Source organism: Quercus suber, unplaced genomic scaffold, assembly GCF_002906115.3.
Source record: "Quercus suber isolate HL8 unplaced genomic scaffold, Cork oak 2.0 scaffold_236, whole genome shotgun sequence".
Lineage (NCBI taxonomy): Eukaryota > Viridiplantae > Streptophyta > Magnoliopsida > Fagales > Fagaceae > Quercus > Quercus suber.
The window spans coordinates 592,298-610,100 of record NW_027069693.1 but is presented as its reverse complement, the minus strand read 5'-3'; the positions used below and the strand labels follow the sequence as shown (position 1 = coordinate 610,100).

Sequence of the window (17,803 nt, the reverse complement as noted above, 5' to 3'; positions counted from 1 at the left end):
ATTTTGGAAATTATGATATGACAAAAAGGATAAAAGATAAAAATTTGTAAAAATGTTTATGAAATATGAATCCAAATTAGTAAGAATAGCAAAGTTCAAATATCTTACTTATCAATTACCACATAGATGATAGAACCATGTTTACTGAGTTAGATCTTGACAATAACATTTGCCAAACATAAATTTGTTACCTAATTTTTAAAACAAGTAGACTTAGGATTTGTTTGAGATCCGCTTATTTTGCTGAAATTGAAAATTTTTTACTGAAAGTACTGTAAATAAAGATATAAATTAATTGAAATAGTATAGTACGACTCATAAATAGTAGCAAAAATAAACTAAATGGTAAAATAATTTGGTAAAATTAATCATGCCAAACGACACTTGTTGAGTATTATGGCAATGAGTCAAATCCATAATGTGTCCTCTCTACGTTAGGGAGTTAGGACTACCAAGTGGATTCCCACCGGAACCCATTTTTAACTAACTAGGGTGAATGATTAAGTAAGAATAAGATCCAATGGGGCTGCTACAACAACTATTTGTTTTGGTGCTTGTCCTCTGTGCACCATAGATTGGCCTAGCTAGCTATACATTTGGTTGACTACATCTATTGCAACATTGACATCTGCATCTGCTGTGCTCTTTTAGCAGAAACGTCACAACATGCTTATTTAGGTCGGCTAGGCACTAGACCACGTTACAGTTTTCTTCTTTCTTCTAGTGTTTGGATGCCAAATTAATTTCACTCTTCAAGATATTGAGAATATGTTTGAGTGAAAAGAGAAATATATACATGATTTATATTGTGATGCTAACTATTTACTGAAAGTAAAATACCAATTAAATTGCAAAAAAAAAAAAAAAAAAAAAAAAAAGGAATAATCAAACAGCCATGTGTTCAATGCTTGTTGTGCAAATCCTACTACGCATGATGCATTTGTTGATTAAGACTATTAGTACCCCCACCAAAAAAAAAAAAAAAAAATTAAAACAAAAGAGTGATGAAACTTCCTAAATTAATAAACAAATAGGCATACGTGCGTGCAATGCGTTTCTGTAAATGTATCTATGTATAAGTAAATCTATTTTTGACGGACACTTTTAGTTTAAAAAACAAGGGGAAAAAAGCACCATAAAACCACAAAATATATAATAGTCAAATATTGAAAATTAAAAACATGCGTGTCTTTTGCCTTCATCAATAAAAAATAACGAGTAGCGAGTATAAACTTAGTAATAAACTTTTCCACCTTGTCATGACTCATGATGAGGAAACATTGGCTTGAAACGCACTGTATTTCCTCTTTAAAATTATTTTTTAGATGTCAAGAATTAATTAAGACTACAATAACATGATCTAGAAATAATAATTTTTTCAGTCATTTTCATAATTGATGATATTTTCAATGTCATTGAAGTAACATCACTTTCATTTATAAGTACATCACTTACATAATTTTATTAGTACCAAGCACAACATATTATTTCAACAGTTATGAAAATTGTTGTGTTTCTACATTTTTTTTTTTTTTTTTGTATTAATATTCAACAAATCATCCATTTAGACTATAATCATTATGAAGCGGATTCATGTCATTGTCTATGGCATGTGTGGTCCATTGGTTAATGGATTTTGGTTTTTCGAGCTCCAACTACATGTAGGACATGCCTCAAAGACCCAAAAGTTTGAAGAAAAAAAAATTGAAAATGGTTTAATTAGAGGAACAGAATGAAAGTTGCAGTTTGAAGCCAAGTGATCAGTAAAGGAAGAAAACAATGGTAAACGGTGTGCTGGGCAAAGTGGTAATTATCACAAAGCAGAGTCTGGCTAAGTTGAAAGAAATTGCAGGAGAAATGTCAGTGTGAACCATGAAAACGATTGTGAGGCATTTGGTGCATGAATTTTGGAGATTGGAGAGCTTCACAAAAAAGGGTGGGCTTAGTGCTGACTGCTGAGTGATGATGTTTTCAACACGCTTGCTTGATATAATACCTCTCTAGCTCGTGGGAAATTCTATTTACTAGTGGAGGTAGGAAATGGGTTCATTCAACTAGAATTTCCAATGGAAACAGAAAAGGACAATGAATTTTATTTCACCAAGGGTGCACCACTTTTTTGGCTGAATTGCCCTATTAGTTATCATCATGATTTAGATGTGACACTCAAATAGTTTAATTATGGGAAAGCTTTTTTTTTTTTTTTTTTTTTTTAATGGCTGGGTGGAGTAAAATTTTCAAGAACTCATTTGAGAACTAAGCAAGAAATAATGTGACCCATGATATAAGAACTGGCATATTGGAGAATGATTTTTAGCATTGAATTTTTCAGTTAAAATATTCGTGACTAGTTAAAGAACTATTTAGTTGTATTGGAAGATTTATCATGGTTTAAACTTCATATATGATTTGAAGTTAACCCCATGAAAAATAAAGAAAAATGAAAATCCTAAAGAGCTTTCATATTCTATAATCATGGCCTATCACAGTTTACGAATTCACTCCTAGATCAGTGTCACTGTCAATGATGCAAACTTTTCTTTAATTTTTTTTTAAAGGAAAAAAAAAAATACAACTGAATAATAATCATATAGTTATGAATGATTGGTCAATATCAATATGAATTCAAATTAGGAATAAATAATTTTGAAAGGGTTAATTGAGGGACTCAAATAGATAAGGTGATATTATTCAGCAAAAAAAAAAAAAAAAGATAAGGTGATATACAAAATGGATTGGCAGCCACCCAATAAGCAGGGGTACTATCCTTTTACTGCCACTCAACTTCTATCACTTGTGTTTTGTGATGGAACTTATGCTGCATTGAATTTGAAATCGCCATCTCTGTATATTTTACTCTTTTTTTTTTTAAGACAATTTATCCAACTGTTGAAACTTACCAGAAAACGGAATAACCAAAAGACTAAAATTAAAATGAAAAAAAAAAAAAAAAAAAAAAAAAAACCTTCGCGGTTCTAGAATGGCACTTAATTTACCATTCCAGAATATCTCTAAACATAAATAGAAATTATTCATTTAGACTTATATATTCATACGTTCAGGCAATCATAGAACTAGGCAACGATTATTAAGAATAAAAATGAAAGGGGTAAAGACCTTGGCCAATTATTGTTTGCCAGGAAAAACAATTGGATTATTTCCTTAATGAGGAAAAAAAGTTAATTTTCAGTAATTAAATATATACTCTTTTTCTATTATTAATTTCATCTTAATTTTATGGTTATGAAAGAACAAGTCTAATGCCACAACTCGCTCATGTAGCAAGTTGTGGTTAGTGGAGGGGTGATGGTGGGTCCACGTGGTGACACCTCTCCACCAACCACAACTCGCCACATGGGCAAGTTGTGACACTAGACTTATTCGTTCTTATAAGGATTAAGATGGCGTAATCAGCTATGTCAGCATGATGAATGTACCACCTTTTTTTTTCTTTTTTCTTTTTTCTGAGAATGCGCTTCCCTATATTTAAGAACAAAAACAAGAAAAAGTAAAAGAAAAGAGCCACTTTCTTTGGGGCCTAGAAAGAGACCTATAAAGTTCAACAAAAAAAGAAAGAAAGAGAGACCTATAATGATGTATTGAAGTTTATAGTTTTTCTTGCACATATTATAGTTTATGTTGCAAGACCGTTGCAACGTACGGTACATGCCACAGAAAATTCTCATTTAGAGTTTTTGGGTTTTGTTTGTCTTTACCCATGTTGTTTTCTTACTCCAAGCATGAAAAATCTATATCATCATTTTAAGTTAATCAACTTCAAAATTGGACGATTAAAGTTTATACAATAAGGGTAACGTTTCTTCTCTACTAACAAGTATATTTCTTATTTCTACTACTACTACCATTGTGTCTGTGACTCTGAATTCTTTATGATACTTCTTATTAATTTTTATGCGGACAGGATATTTGTAGTAGAGTTCTTGCTCTATATAATGTAAGTTATCAAAATTACAATCATGTGTGACTTTATTATTGACTGTATCTAGTGACTCAAAGATAGATAATAAAATAAAAAACTAATAATTATATAAATATAAAAAAAAAAAATCAAGTATAAATTTTTTATACTATATAGTTATATAAATAATTAAAGTATGACTTCTAAAATTTACAACCCAATAATTTAAATGGTCCAAAGAGTCATATATATATATATATGAATGGCCAATTGGCCCGTAACATGTACCCAATCTCTTAAAATAAAAAAGAAGCTTTTTAACATAAAGCATTTCCTAAAAATTATTTTTTATTAAATCGAGAAATAAGAGACTACGAGCCTTTCAGCAATGTCCCTCATTTATTTCTATTCTATGGTAGTTCCTCTTGGATATGAGTATGTCTGCCCTTTTTCTTTTTCTTTTTTCCTTTTTTTTTTCCTTCAAAATTTTGATAGAGATAATATACATCCGAAGCACACATAAATGTTTTAATTCGTCATCATATTTTCAGAATTGTGCAAATGATTGATAAGGAATATAAAATCAACAACCTACGTATTGTTTTATAGAGTTGTCATATTTTCTACTGTAATTATTGAACCAAATTTTCAATTATGAATATTAAAATTAGGTTCACAACAAAACGAAGATGATTTTTTAAAAGACTATATGATTTTATACATTGAAAGAGAAACTATTGTCAAATTTAGTATAAAATCAATAACAAATGATTTTCAAATTTTAAAAAGCGTTGAGCTCCATTTTGATTGATAATTAGTTTGAAATATATTGAGAATTAATTATATTAAATAGAGACAAAGTTTTCCTGCAAACTTAGTTGTATCCAATAACTATAACTCTTACTAAAAAGATTAATAGGACTACATATTTTAAAAAATTAACTATTGGATTACATGTTTTTTATGTCCTTAACACACATATTAAATTTCATATCAATCAAATTTTATTTAGTATTCAATTCATAGACTTATTTTTATGCATAATTTTAAATTATATAAACTTGAAATTAAAACATTTGAATGATGACATAGTTATTAATCTTTAATCTTCTAAAAATTTTGCAAGCATGAAACATATAAAAAGAAAATGTAATACAATGGTAGATTTGTTGAAATTCATATTTTAAATAAAAAGATATTGAGTGGAGTAGTAGCAATTAACTACAACCAAGTTTATAACCAAAATTTTTCCATTAACTAAATAGATTCTAGCTTAAATTTTTCTAGATTAATTTAATCTTGAAATTTTTTTAGTATATTATTCATTCCCAAATTCCAAGAAAAATAAATTGTTCATGTTTTGGCACCCAAAAATTGAATTTTGATTCTAATGTGAGTTATTAATGGATGTAACAAAGCTGTTATATAATGTGTGACCCTTCTACTGCTTGTCCAAATTAAATCACATTATATAAAAAAAAAAGAATGAAATTTTGAAAAAAGAATAAGAAACCTAGGTTACAACTTACCACACAACATGACAGAGTCTACCATCTGATTTAACATAAACACAATGTTATGTAACCCATCACAATCTAATAATAATAATAAATAAATAAAAGGTGCTAGTACTTAATGTGATGTGAGTTCCCAATACAAACAACAATAAAGCCTTAGTCCCAAAATTTGAAATCGGCCATAGATTCGACAAATTAGATTGGATCATCCACATGAAATTTTTATCTCCATTCTATCCTATCTAAAGTCTTACTCTTTGCAACTTGAGTTCCAAATAGATGTAATAAAACTACTATCATATGTGACATGAATAAGAATCCTAGATTACAAGGTGACATGGTTACGTTTACAATCAAATTTGAACGTACACACTATATTGTCTGTAACTCTAGTTAAAATAACTAGATAATGTCTCACGCAATGTGCAAACTATTTTACAATTTCATTTGAAATCATTTTTATGTATATTAAGACATACATATAACACTTATTTTGTTGTATAATACTTATATTTGCCCACAATATTGTTGAATTTTTTGAAACTTGATTCTCTTAATTCATATTTTATTTTAAAAAATTGTATAAAACTATAAGACTATAACATATTATAATATTTAATGTCAAAGGTAGATTTTATTTTTTAAATTGACTAGATGAATTTGAAACCTATAAATAAGAAAGCATAAAATACTTTTACATCCTAAAATTACATAAATTTAAATAATCTCTCAAACACTTCCTCAACCACTCTATTCTCACAATCAAATATGGAGAACTCAATCACAAACACTCAATACATTATCTCAATGAAATTAAAGAAATCATTTGTAAGTATCAACATAAAGACAACGTGAATAAACAAAGAGAAATTGGCTAGAAACACATCCATTTATCAAAATTTAATTGTCTTTAGTTGGGATTCTGTTTCCTTAAAAAAAAAAAAAAAAAGCATAAAATACTTTGAAATCATCATTGATTTTTATTTTTATCACTATGACTCAAGCCGCACAAAACAGTAGTAAAAATTACCTACAAAGAAACCTGCAAATTATGAGTTCTAACACACACCCAAAAAAAAAGGGATAACTTCATAAATAATCAATTAGAATATTTCATTTTTTCTTTATTTCTAAAAAAAATACAACAACCACACACCCTTAGTGCGATGGTCACTCCACAAGTATAAGTGCTTGTGGAGTGTGGAGGACAAGGGCCGAGATTCAAATCTCAAAAAGAGAGCTTCACATACATATATACTTAGATTATACTAGAGTAAAATTTCTATCTTGTATTAAAATATATATATATATATATACATTTATGACTTTCCCAAACCAAAATCTCAAACACCCAAAAACTCAAAGTGAATCATAACCTTCACAACATCCGACTTTAACATCAAAACAGTAAGCTACCATTACTAAATAAAAAATTCAAGCCCCCTTCCTTGGTCATTGCCTACTCGTACGGGTTAGAATCAAATGGTACTGCAATGTTGGAGTTATGTGGATGTCATTGAAATGTTGAAGGTAAATGACATCGTTTTTTATTTGAGTATATTTGAGATGGGATGGCATGAAGGATCGTGGACATGTATATATAAAGGAGTAGAAGTGAAAAGGATAAATGGAAATACAAAGAGTGTTTTGTGAGTGGAAGAGAGGAAAAATCTTGAAACATTGAACCAAATAAAACAAATAATAATCTTAAAATATTGAATAAAAAATGTAACAAAAAGTTGTCTTGAAACATTGAACCAAAGGAAATAAAGAGTCCCTATTTTTAAATTTGTTCTTATCTCCAATGTGACTTAAGAATATTTCAATTCTCTTCATAGAATGTACCACATGGCAGAATCTTAAGCTCTCCGGATGAAGTCTTTGCTTTTATGGTCTTTGCATATATATATATTGACGCGAAAAAAAATAAATTAAATAAATAAATAAAAATTATGACACACTAGTATTTCGTGTGCTATGAATTGGAGGAGAGCTTACTATTTGCTTGGGATGTAGGGGTTCAAGATGTCCGATCCTATTTGAATGCGACTCCAAGGTTGTTTGTGATGCTATGACTAGATGCAGTGTTCCACCTTCAGAGATATGCAACATTACTAAAGGTATTCGACATAAATTGCCGGGCTTTGACAAGCACAAGTTTCACATGTTCATCGACAAGGTAATCACCTTGCTCATTTATTAGCGCAATATGCTAGGCGTATCATTGATTATGTAACTTAGATAGAGGAAACACCTCTATGGTTGAGTATATTGTGGCTCATGATGTAGCAATGTTATCTTTGTTTTAATAAAAGTTACCATTTCTTATCTCAACCAAAAAAAAAAAAAAAAAAGAACTACAAGAAAATTTGGCAATGTTATTGTAATGTTATAATGTGGTATGCCTTAACAAAAATCATATAAATACCATATATTATTTAGTATTCAATACATCTAAATAAAATAGTAATAAATATATAAATACTATAGAGGTGTTATAGAACAATTATGTACTACTATCTAAATAAAAATAATGACAAATTTGTTTTTAAGTTAAGAGGCCGTATGATTTGAGTTAGCACAACTACTAAAATTTCTTACCGTCTAAATAATAAATTTGAGTTTCAAACTCTAATTTCACCAAAAGTCAATTGAATCTATAAAGTTACACATTTGATAAGAGTTACACAAAGTGTAATTTGAACCTATCTCAAAAAATATGAACTTCAAGATAAATTACATGTCATAAATTATAATACTATTACATTTTATAAATAAAAAATAAAAATAAAATTAGGACGTCCAAATTGGACTGTAGATACGGTAGTCAGGTTGTGTACCATTTGGTGTATGATTTTTAACATATTGCCGTGGATCCAACAACTAGTTTACTCAAAAGAAGCATGATTTTTTTTTCTTCCCTGTTGTTCACGTTGGAATTATGGCCTTCGAAGAAATCAAAATGTAGAAGCAACTCAAATGGGACAAAGACAGGAGTAATCTTTCCTCATCATGATCCCAAACTTTAAAGGCAACTAAAACTTTGATTTTCCTCCCGACATTCCTTCACTTTTTTAGTGGCTTCTAGACTGAGTCAATTAAGAGGGGAATCATGGTCGGCCGACGTGGTGCACGAGACCATGACACTATTGCCTCCTAATGGTTGAGCGGCACCGCCTCGAAGAATTCTCTTCATTGGCTAACTTTCACACTTGGAGATTGAACGGTCATTAAAAACAATAATTAATGATGCTTCTTCTTGCCTAACTTCAGTGCTGCATTTCGTTTTCACAACAGTGTGACGTGTCTTGCAAATATTTGTGGAGACCCAAAATGTTACTTTTGCTTAATTGGTCGTGGTTGTTGTGGAAACCAAGCCAACTCTAAGCTTTTGTGTAGAAGATACTCACGTCAGTGCAGGCTTTTGAAATATAGAATGGATCCAAGGAAAAATTTTGGACGTGTACGGAGATTGAAAATCCAAAGATTCATTAACAAGGAATAACAGTGTATATCACCCACAATGGCAGAGTGAAGAATTTTTTCCTAAGGGGTAACAAAATCAAGAGAGTTAATACCGTACCGGAAGCTGTTTCGGTTTGATTATTAGAACGAAATATTTTGGTACCAATTTGTACCTTGATACCGGTTTGTACCGGTGTACCAAATACCTTATATGTTGTTTAGGACTTGTAGATGATGATGCTGTGATCGTCAGGCGAGATGATCGTCAGAGAGAGACCGTCCACAGTTGTTCTTGACCCTGGAACACAACAAACTAAGAAGAACGTGGTCACCGGTGTAGCGCCAGCCACAGGGCCTCCGATGGCAAAGTTAGAAAAGCCTAGAAACGAAGGAAAATAACAAACTTTTAGATGAGTGGAATCTTGTGCGAGTGTTTTTCATACCTTTCTGGACTCTCGTTTATGAGTATATATAGGTGATTCCTTCTAGCCGTTGGTTCCATAATAATGATAGCGTTATTGCAGAATCTGTAACGCCTGGGCTAGGTGTTAAGTTGACAGATATACCTTCAACGGTCTCGACATTCACTCTATTTTTGCAACGGCTCGTCTTGATTGAAGGACGGTGGCCTGGTTGCTGTCACGCAATCCCTTTAGGCTGCATCGATGTTGGGGTCGTGCTAACAGATCGTCCTCATCATGTGGACAACTATGTTTTTGGGACCATCAGCTGCCCCCCATTCCAAGGCCGTCCATGACTCACACGGTCTTAGGGATGTGAGAATTTTTTTTTTTTTTACGCTTGGGAATGTGTTCTCTGCATTAATTGCTTTATGGCGGTGTGGCACAGATTGCAGCCACGTGTCCAGTGCTGACCGGTGAGGGGGTTTTGCTCCCAATGAATACCTTTTCAGTTTCCTGCAATTTCCAAAGCATATTTCAATACTTTGTTTCCTTTTTCCCCTTATCTCTCTGCTGTCCTATCATATTTGGCTTTTCTGTGTTTCAATTTTTTTTTTTTGTTTTCTCTGTTGCCTGATTTTGCTACTGTTGTCTAGCCATTTACGATTTTCTTCCCTCTTTTCAGGTGCATATTCCTTCTATTGCGCTTTCTTTCCTCTTCTTCTTTGCTGTTTTGCATTTTTCTGCTTTGCACTTTCCTTTTTCTTTTTTTTTCTTTTTTGAAATACTGTTTTTATTTTGCTTTTTTTCAAAATGCATATCTTTTCTTAATGGTGGATTATACTGAGTTCAGACATACTTCTCCCTCCATCGCCTTTCTTTTTGCTCGTTTAGGGGACTATTAGATTCCTCCGGTGGCCGGTATCCACAAATTGGGGATTTTGTGGTGGGAGGTAGTGGTTTGGAATTAGTGTTGGGCGATTTGCATCCATTGTTGCTATAGTCTTTTTCTTGGTTTAAATCTATCCGTGTGGTCCTTAGAAGGGAAAATATGGGCTCTGTTGTGAGATCGAGTAATCAGGAGAGGGGTTCATCTCCTCGTGCGGCGGTGGACGGGGCTGAAATGGACATAGCTACCTTCATGCCTCCTCCTTCGTCTATCCTTCCCTCTACTTCTGCTTCTGTTTCTCATCCATTCCATGCCCTTAAGGAAAAATTTGACTTGAAGGTAGATGTCTTCAGCAAATTTAGGGACAAATTTCAGTTCCCTGAGGAAACTAGGGTTTGTCTTCCTAGGAAGGGTGAAAAAGCTTGCACATTTGCCCATGGTGAGTTTGCTTTTACGAGGCAGCCTTCTTGTGTGGTTTAAGGTTTCCCGTCCACCCATTCATTATGGAGTTTCTAGATCACCTACAGATTGCCCCCGGGCAACTTATGCCTAATTCTTGGAGAATTGCCATAAGTTGTATGGTGATCTGGACGATGATAGTAGATGGAGAAATAATCACTGTGAACAAGCTTACCCATCTTTATCGTCTAAAGGAGTCCAGGGAATTTGGATATTATGAACTTGTTCCCTGGGATAAGAGATCCCATCTTATAGTAGACCTTCCTTCGCCCTTCCGCTATTGGAAGTCCAGATACTTCTTCGTGTCAGGCAATGGTTGGGAGACTTTGTTAGACGACTTTTAAGGGGATGTCCCTAGGTTGCTGCGATGATGGGAGACCCCTTGTCTTGGTGCATTTGCCTTTTGTCTCTCTTTTCTAGCGTCGTGATTGTACTGGGTTGTCCTTCTAATCTCGAGTGATTTTTGCTTTGTTGTACAATGAAGGAGCATCCGGGACTTGATAGCCAATTTAAGGGACGAGTCCAAGAAGCAATTAAATTCGCCGAGACGATCGATGACTTTGACGAGCTCGTTGATCTGCGCACTTTGGCTTGTCATTGCTTGGGGCCTGAACCTTCAGTCTACATCCTTCAAGTGATTGATCGAGAACAGTGAAAACGTAAGCAGTTTTGATATGCATGGTTGTTCTCCTTCACTTTCTTATTCTAACTCTTGGCCCTTCTTTGTTTCTTAATGTAGAAATGACGAGCAAATTTAACAAGGACATGTACACGAAAATCAGGGGGAAGAAGAATGAACCCCTTTCAAGCATTGGCTAGAAAACTTTGAAGTTTACTGACAGGGAAAGAGAGAAAGAGAGGGAGAAAGAGACGATGGAGAGGGGCTCGTCTACCCCCACTTTGGACGAAGCGAGGATAGCTTCTCCTGCAATTTTGATTGAAGAGGTCCCTACTCCAAAAAGACAAAAAACAGGGAAGAAGGGTAAGGAGAAGATGGGTTCCAGTATTTGGGACGACGCAGACGCCGCTGTGGCCTGGGCAAACGAATTTTTTACTTCTGAGGAAAAGAGAGAGATTTCCCTTGTGCCTTCCCATGAGAAGGTGAACCAGCACGTACATAAGCTTGTGCAGGTATCTTTTCCTTGTCTTGTCGTCATCACCACCACACCCCCCCCCCTTTTTTCTTTTTTTTTTAACCCAAGTTTTTATTCTTAGGTGTTAGGGGAGACGATGCATCTCACTTCACAATTTTGGCGAGCAAGGAGAAGGCCGTCATGGCTACTTCTAAGGTAGAGGCTTTAGAGACGAGGCTTCGATCTTGTGGAAGGACTTAATCGCGATGATGGATGCTCATAATACTTCCAAGGAGCAAGTCAAGGTTTTGACCGAGTAACTTGAGGCTGAAAAATCTCAGATGAAGCAGAAGGACGAACTTATTGCATCCGCGGGTCAAAGGATGAAAGCTGCCCGTCCTCGCCTTCTAGACAACTGATGAATATAATACTATTTGTTTCAGTGGTACTTCAAAGGATTCGAATTGTTGAGAAGATATTTGATCAAACACGGACAAGGAGTCAATTTGGACGATCTGGATTTTGAAGCTGTAGATAAGGAGATTGAAGTGACGAGGCTACTCTGGCAGCTCAGCTTCTATGGTTTCAAGCGAGGACCCTCTTGCAGCTGATGACGGTGGTGATAATGCTCCTCCTCCTAATCACTTAGTGCTTCTTTATATATATATATATATTTTTTTATGTGTGCCTTGTGTTCTGGGCCTTTTGGATGAACACTTCTTTTTCTTTTTTTGGTCCCCATATGTTTTGGGGTTTTTTCTTGAACAATTTCATTTTTGAGCTATATATATGTGGTTATATATTTGTTGCTATCTTCCATACTTGTTTCAACTTTTTCCTTTTAGACTTAGAAAAAATTTGTGTTAAGTTACCTCTTCGTCTCTTGAAGGATTTGTTTTCTTCGTCCTTTGTGGACTTAGATGATTTTTGTTGAAGCATTCTTGGTCGATGTATAGAATTCTACTACCTTTGGGGAATTTTATCATCTCTTTGATCTGGACGATGAATTTCGTCTTCTTTTTATCTAGATGATGTGCTTTCTTCGAAGGTATTTTGGTGTCTTTTTATCTGGACGATATGTACCCTTTGAAAGGATTTCTCGCTTTTCAATCTAGACATTTGCCTTTTAGGTTTTGCAAGGATAATTAGGAACATGCTATTGAAATGCTAATTGATCACTTATAAAGCCCTAATGATTACTTATAGAATTTTGCATAAATACACAACTTGTAGCATGGAATCGAATTGTGCTAATAAAAAGCATGGAACTAACATATCGAGAGAAGAAAAAAAAAAAAAAAACTGCTTACAATCAGGCCTTGGATTTTTCTTCGTAATACCTCTTGAGATGCTCGACATTCCATGGACGAGGTAGCTTATTTCCACCCAGGTCTTCGAGGTGGTAGTTTCCTTGTTGTGAATAGTGGACGACTCGGTAAGGTCCCTCCCAATTTGGGCCCAGTTTGCCTTGTGCAGGATCCTTTGTTGCAGGAGTTACTTTCTGGAGGACGAGGTCACCTATGTTGAATCTTTTCAATTTTACTCTTTGATTGTAGTATCCTGCCATCTTCTGCTGGTACTTGGCCATTCTCTGGGAGGCCTGGTCTCTGACTTCGTCCAAGCAATCCAGGTTCAACCTCAGTTGGTCGTTATTGCTTTTTTCGTCAAAAAGCTCCCTCTTGATGCTAGTGAGCCCTACTTCAACTGGGATGACTGCTTCTATGTTGTATGTCAGGTTGAAAGGAGTTTCTCATGTTGGTGTCCTTACCGTCATCCTGTAAGCCCATAGGACACCTGGTAGTTCCTTAGGCCATGCTCCTTTTGCCCCCACTAATCGAGACTTGATGATCTTGAGCAAGGTTCGGTTTGTTACCTCCATCTGTCCGTTGGCCTGAGGATGCCGTGGTGAAGAATACTTGTTTTTGATGCCTAAGCTCGAGCAAAATGATCTGAACCCTTGACAATTGAATTGACAACCATTGTCCGATATGATCGTCCTTGGAATCCCGAACCTGCAAACAATATTTTTCCACACAAAATTTTGTACCTTGGCTTCTGTGATTGTTGCAAGAGCTTTTCCTTCGACCCACTTTGTGAAATAATCAATCGCGACGAGTAGGAACTTTATTTGTCTCTTTCCTTTTGAAATGCGGCCCATGATGTCGATTCCCCATTATGCGAATGGCCAGGGTGAGGAAATGCTCGTCATTTTTTCCCCGGGGACTCGTTGAACATTCCCATATCTTTGACAGCTGTCACATTTCTTCACAAAGTCTGTTGCATCTTCCTACATCATGGGCTAGAAGTAACCCGTCTTCATGATCTTTCTGACGAGGGATTTTGACCCCATATGATCTCCACAAACTCCTCCGTGTACCTCCTCGAGGACATATCTAGCTTCTTCTTCTTCTATACATCTCAAGTAGGGTTGCGAGAAACCCCTTCTATAAAGTTGATCGTTCAATATTGTGAATCGGGCAGCTCATTTTCAGATTTTCTTGGCTTCTTCAATGTTTGATGGTAGTCGTCCATCCCTAAGGAAGGACAAGATTGGGCTCGTCCATCCTTGAGGAGTATGCGCAGAGAAGGTTTGCAGCTCTTCGATGCTGGGGAGGTTTTGTTCCTCTAGTTTCCAATCATTTGTCTTGTCTTGGACATTTGCTGAGGCGCTTTGTGCTACTTCGTTGGCTTCTACATTTTGTTCTCGTGGAATCTGCATAAACTCCACACGGCTAAAATTGCTCACCAGTACTTGGGCTAGTCTGAGCCCTGTTAATAGAGCTTCGTATTCTGCTTCGTTATTGCTTATGGGGAATTTCAGCTGGACCCCATATTTGAGAGCATCTTCTTGTGGGGAGATGATAACAATGCCTGCTCCACCTCCTTTTTGTGTGGATGACCCATCTGTGTTGATTGTCCAGACGTCTTCCCAATCTTCTTCCTGTTCGTTGATGGTGAATTCTGCTATAAAGTCCGCTAGTGCTTGGGCTTTTATGGCTGTTCGTGGATGGTATTCGATGTCGAATTGGCTAAGTTCGATTGCCCATTAAACCATTCGTCCAGCTGCCTCGGGCTTGTTTATTGCTTTCTTGATGGGCTGGTCCGTCATTACTTTGATTAGGTTAGCCTGGAAGTAGGGACCTAGTTTTCTTGATGCCACTATTAGAGCGAAGGTGATCTTTTCTATTCGTGGATATCGAGCCTCAGCTCCTTGGAAAGCCTGGCTAACGTAATACACAGGAAGTTGTATCTTGTTTTCTTCCCTAATTAAGGCTGCACTTACTGTTGTGACAGATACTGCCAAGTATAAGAACAAATCTTCACCTTCTTTGGACGGACTCAAGAGCAGGGGGTTGCTCAAGTATCGCTTCAACTCTTAGAACGCTGTCTCGCATTCTTTTGTCCAGGCAAACGCCTTCTTCAAGGTCTTGAAGAAAGGGAGGCACTTGTCTGTTGCCCTCGAGATGAACCTGTTGAGGGCTGCTACTCTTCCTGTAAGCGATTGTACTTCTTTAGTCATCCTTGGCGAAGACATTTCAAGGATGGCCTTTACTTTCTCAAGATTTGCTTCAATTCCTCTTCGTGAAACCATAAACCCGAGGAATTTCCTTAAGGAAACTCCGAAGCACACTTGGAGGGGTTTAACTTCATGCTGTACTGCCTGAACGTGTTGAATGTCTCCTTAAGGTCATCCAGGTGATCCTTTTCTTCTCTGCTCTTGACGAGCATGTCATTGACATATACTTCTACATTTCTCCCAATTTGTTTGTTGAACATCTGATTTACCAATCTTTGGTATGTGACTCCTGTGTTCTTCAAGCCAAAAGGCATGAGCCTGTAGCAATAAAGCCCTTGGCTGGTGATGAAAGCAGTTTTTTCTTGATGATCTTCGACCATTTGTATCTGATTATACCCCGAAAATGCGTCCATGAAAGTGAGGAGTTTGTGCTCAGCAGTAAAGTCTACTAGTTGGTTGATTCTGGGCAAGGGGAAGCTATCTTTCGGGCAAGCTTGGTTTAGATCCGTGAAGTAGATGCACATCCTCCATTTCCCATTTGTCTTCTTGACCATGACGACATTGGCCAACCACTCCGGATAGTAAACTTCCCAAATAAAGTTTGCTGCGAGTAGCTTTCTTACTTTGTCCATCACCGCTTTGTTTCGTTCAGGGGCAAAGACCCTTCTTTTCTGCTAGACGGGTTTCTTTTTCGGGTCTACATTTAGGCAGTGTTGGATGATGTCTACTGGAATTCCGGGCATATCTTCGTGACTCCAAGCAAACACATTGAGATTGTTTTTCAGGAAATTGGTGATTCCTTCTTTCATCCTTGGGTTTAGATCCGTCCCTAACTAAGTCATCTTGGATGGATCCCCTTCGACCAGCTCTATTGTTTCCAACTTCTCCACGATCTCAGGTGTCTTATCCTTGATCACCCATGTATGGTTTTCTTTCGAGGCTAGGACGGCCTGTTAACACTCTCTTGCCAACACTTGGTCTCCTCTTATTTCTCCGACTCTCTGTTCTGTTGGAAACTTTACCTTTAGGCAGTATGTGGAAGTAGTGGCTTTCCAGTGGTTAAGGGTAGGTTGTTCTATTATCACATTGTAGGACGAAAGTGAATCCACAACCAAAAAATTGTGTTTGTTGGTTACCTGGAGCGGATATGAGCCAGCTGTGATCGTCAATGTCACTATCCCGTGGGGGTACACCTTATCTCCACTAAAGCTAATGAGTGATGATTCAAAAGGACGAAATCTCTTTGGGTCTACCTTCAATTGCTAAAAGGTGGATAGGTAAATAATGTCCACTGAGCTCCCATTATCTACCAAAACTCTCCTTGTGTTGAAACCTTCGATCATGATCATGATGACCAGTGGGTCGTCATGAGGTTGCTTTACTCCCCTGGCGTCTTCTTCTGAGAAGTACATGTCTTGGTTCGTCCGTCATTGTTTTGAGGGCGGTAGGTTGTGAACACTGTTTACCTACCTTTGGTGTGATTTTTTGAGGGATCTGAACGACCCCCTTATGGATGGTCCTCCAACGATGGTCTTTATCTCTCCTTTTGCATTCAACGAACGAGGTGGCTAATCTTCACTTCTTTGGAATCCTCCGTGCTGATCTTTCTTATTGTACCTACTGGCTTCTCCCCTTTTCACATATCTTTGAAGTTTCCCCTTCTGGATAAGTTCCTCTATTTGCTCTTTCAGGTCTTGACAATCCTCTGTGTAATACCCGTGGTCTTTGTGAAAACGACAATATTTTCTCTTATCACGCACACTAGGTGGTGATTGGAGTGGCTTGGGCCATTTAAGACATTGTTCGTCTTTAATCTCTGTCAAAATCTGATCAACGGGCATCACCAGTGGCGTGAACTTTGTTTGTCGAGCATTTTTATCATCTCTTCGTCTATTCCTGTCATCATTACATCAGTCAACCCGATCTCTCTTTTGCCCCTTTCGATCGTCTTCTTTGTCCTTCTTCTTCTTCTTTGTCTTTTTTGCCCCATCTATAGCTGCCAGGGCGTCTTCAGCGTTCATATATTTCTGCACCTTCAAAAGCACTTCTGCCATTGTCTTAGGAGGGTTTTTCGCTACAGAAATCACAAAGACTCTGGATTTTAATCCAGCTTTAAAGGTTGTAAGTTGTACCTTATTGTCTGACTCATCCACTTCCAGCATTCCTCGTGTGAAGTGCGTTACATAGGACCTCAAAGTTTCTTTTTCTCCTTGTTTAATTGTGAGCAAGTGATCAGCTATCCTTTTTGGACATTGTCCACCAACAAAGTGACGAACAAACGAACTGCTTAGCTGCTCGAAATTGTCAATGGACGATGTGGGCAGTTTGGTGAACCATTCTCGGGTTGCCCCTTTAAGGGTAGTAGGGAAAGATCAACATAGAATCTCGTTGGGGGGATGCTGGAGACCCAAAGTCATCTTGAAAGTATTTAAATGATCCAATGGATCTTTTAGTCCATCAAAGGGCTCGAGCTGGGGCAACCGGAACTTGGAGGGCACCGGGCATTCTTGGACGGCTGCCGTGAAAGGTGAGTCAGTCTTCCTGACGATTCTGTCCAATCCTT

At 36.4% G+C, this 17,803-nt stretch overlaps 1 protein-coding gene across 1 annotated transcript; it reads right to left on the bottom strand.

Moving 5' to 3' along the window:
- Positions 1-13,035: 13,035 nt before the first annotated feature.
- Positions 13,036-14,832, bottom strand: LOC136070479 (uncharacterized). The gene is made up of 4 exons (XM_065780479.1): positions 14,776-14,832; positions 14,470-14,664; positions 13,597-13,735; positions 13,036-13,442 (listed from the first exon to the last, which is right to left on the bottom strand). The coding sequence occupies exons 1-4, from the start codon at positions 14,830-14,832 to the stop codon at positions 13,036-13,038; spliced, it is 798 nt and encodes a 265-aa protein (XP_065636551.1).
- Positions 14,833-17,803: the final 2,971 nt, after the last annotated feature.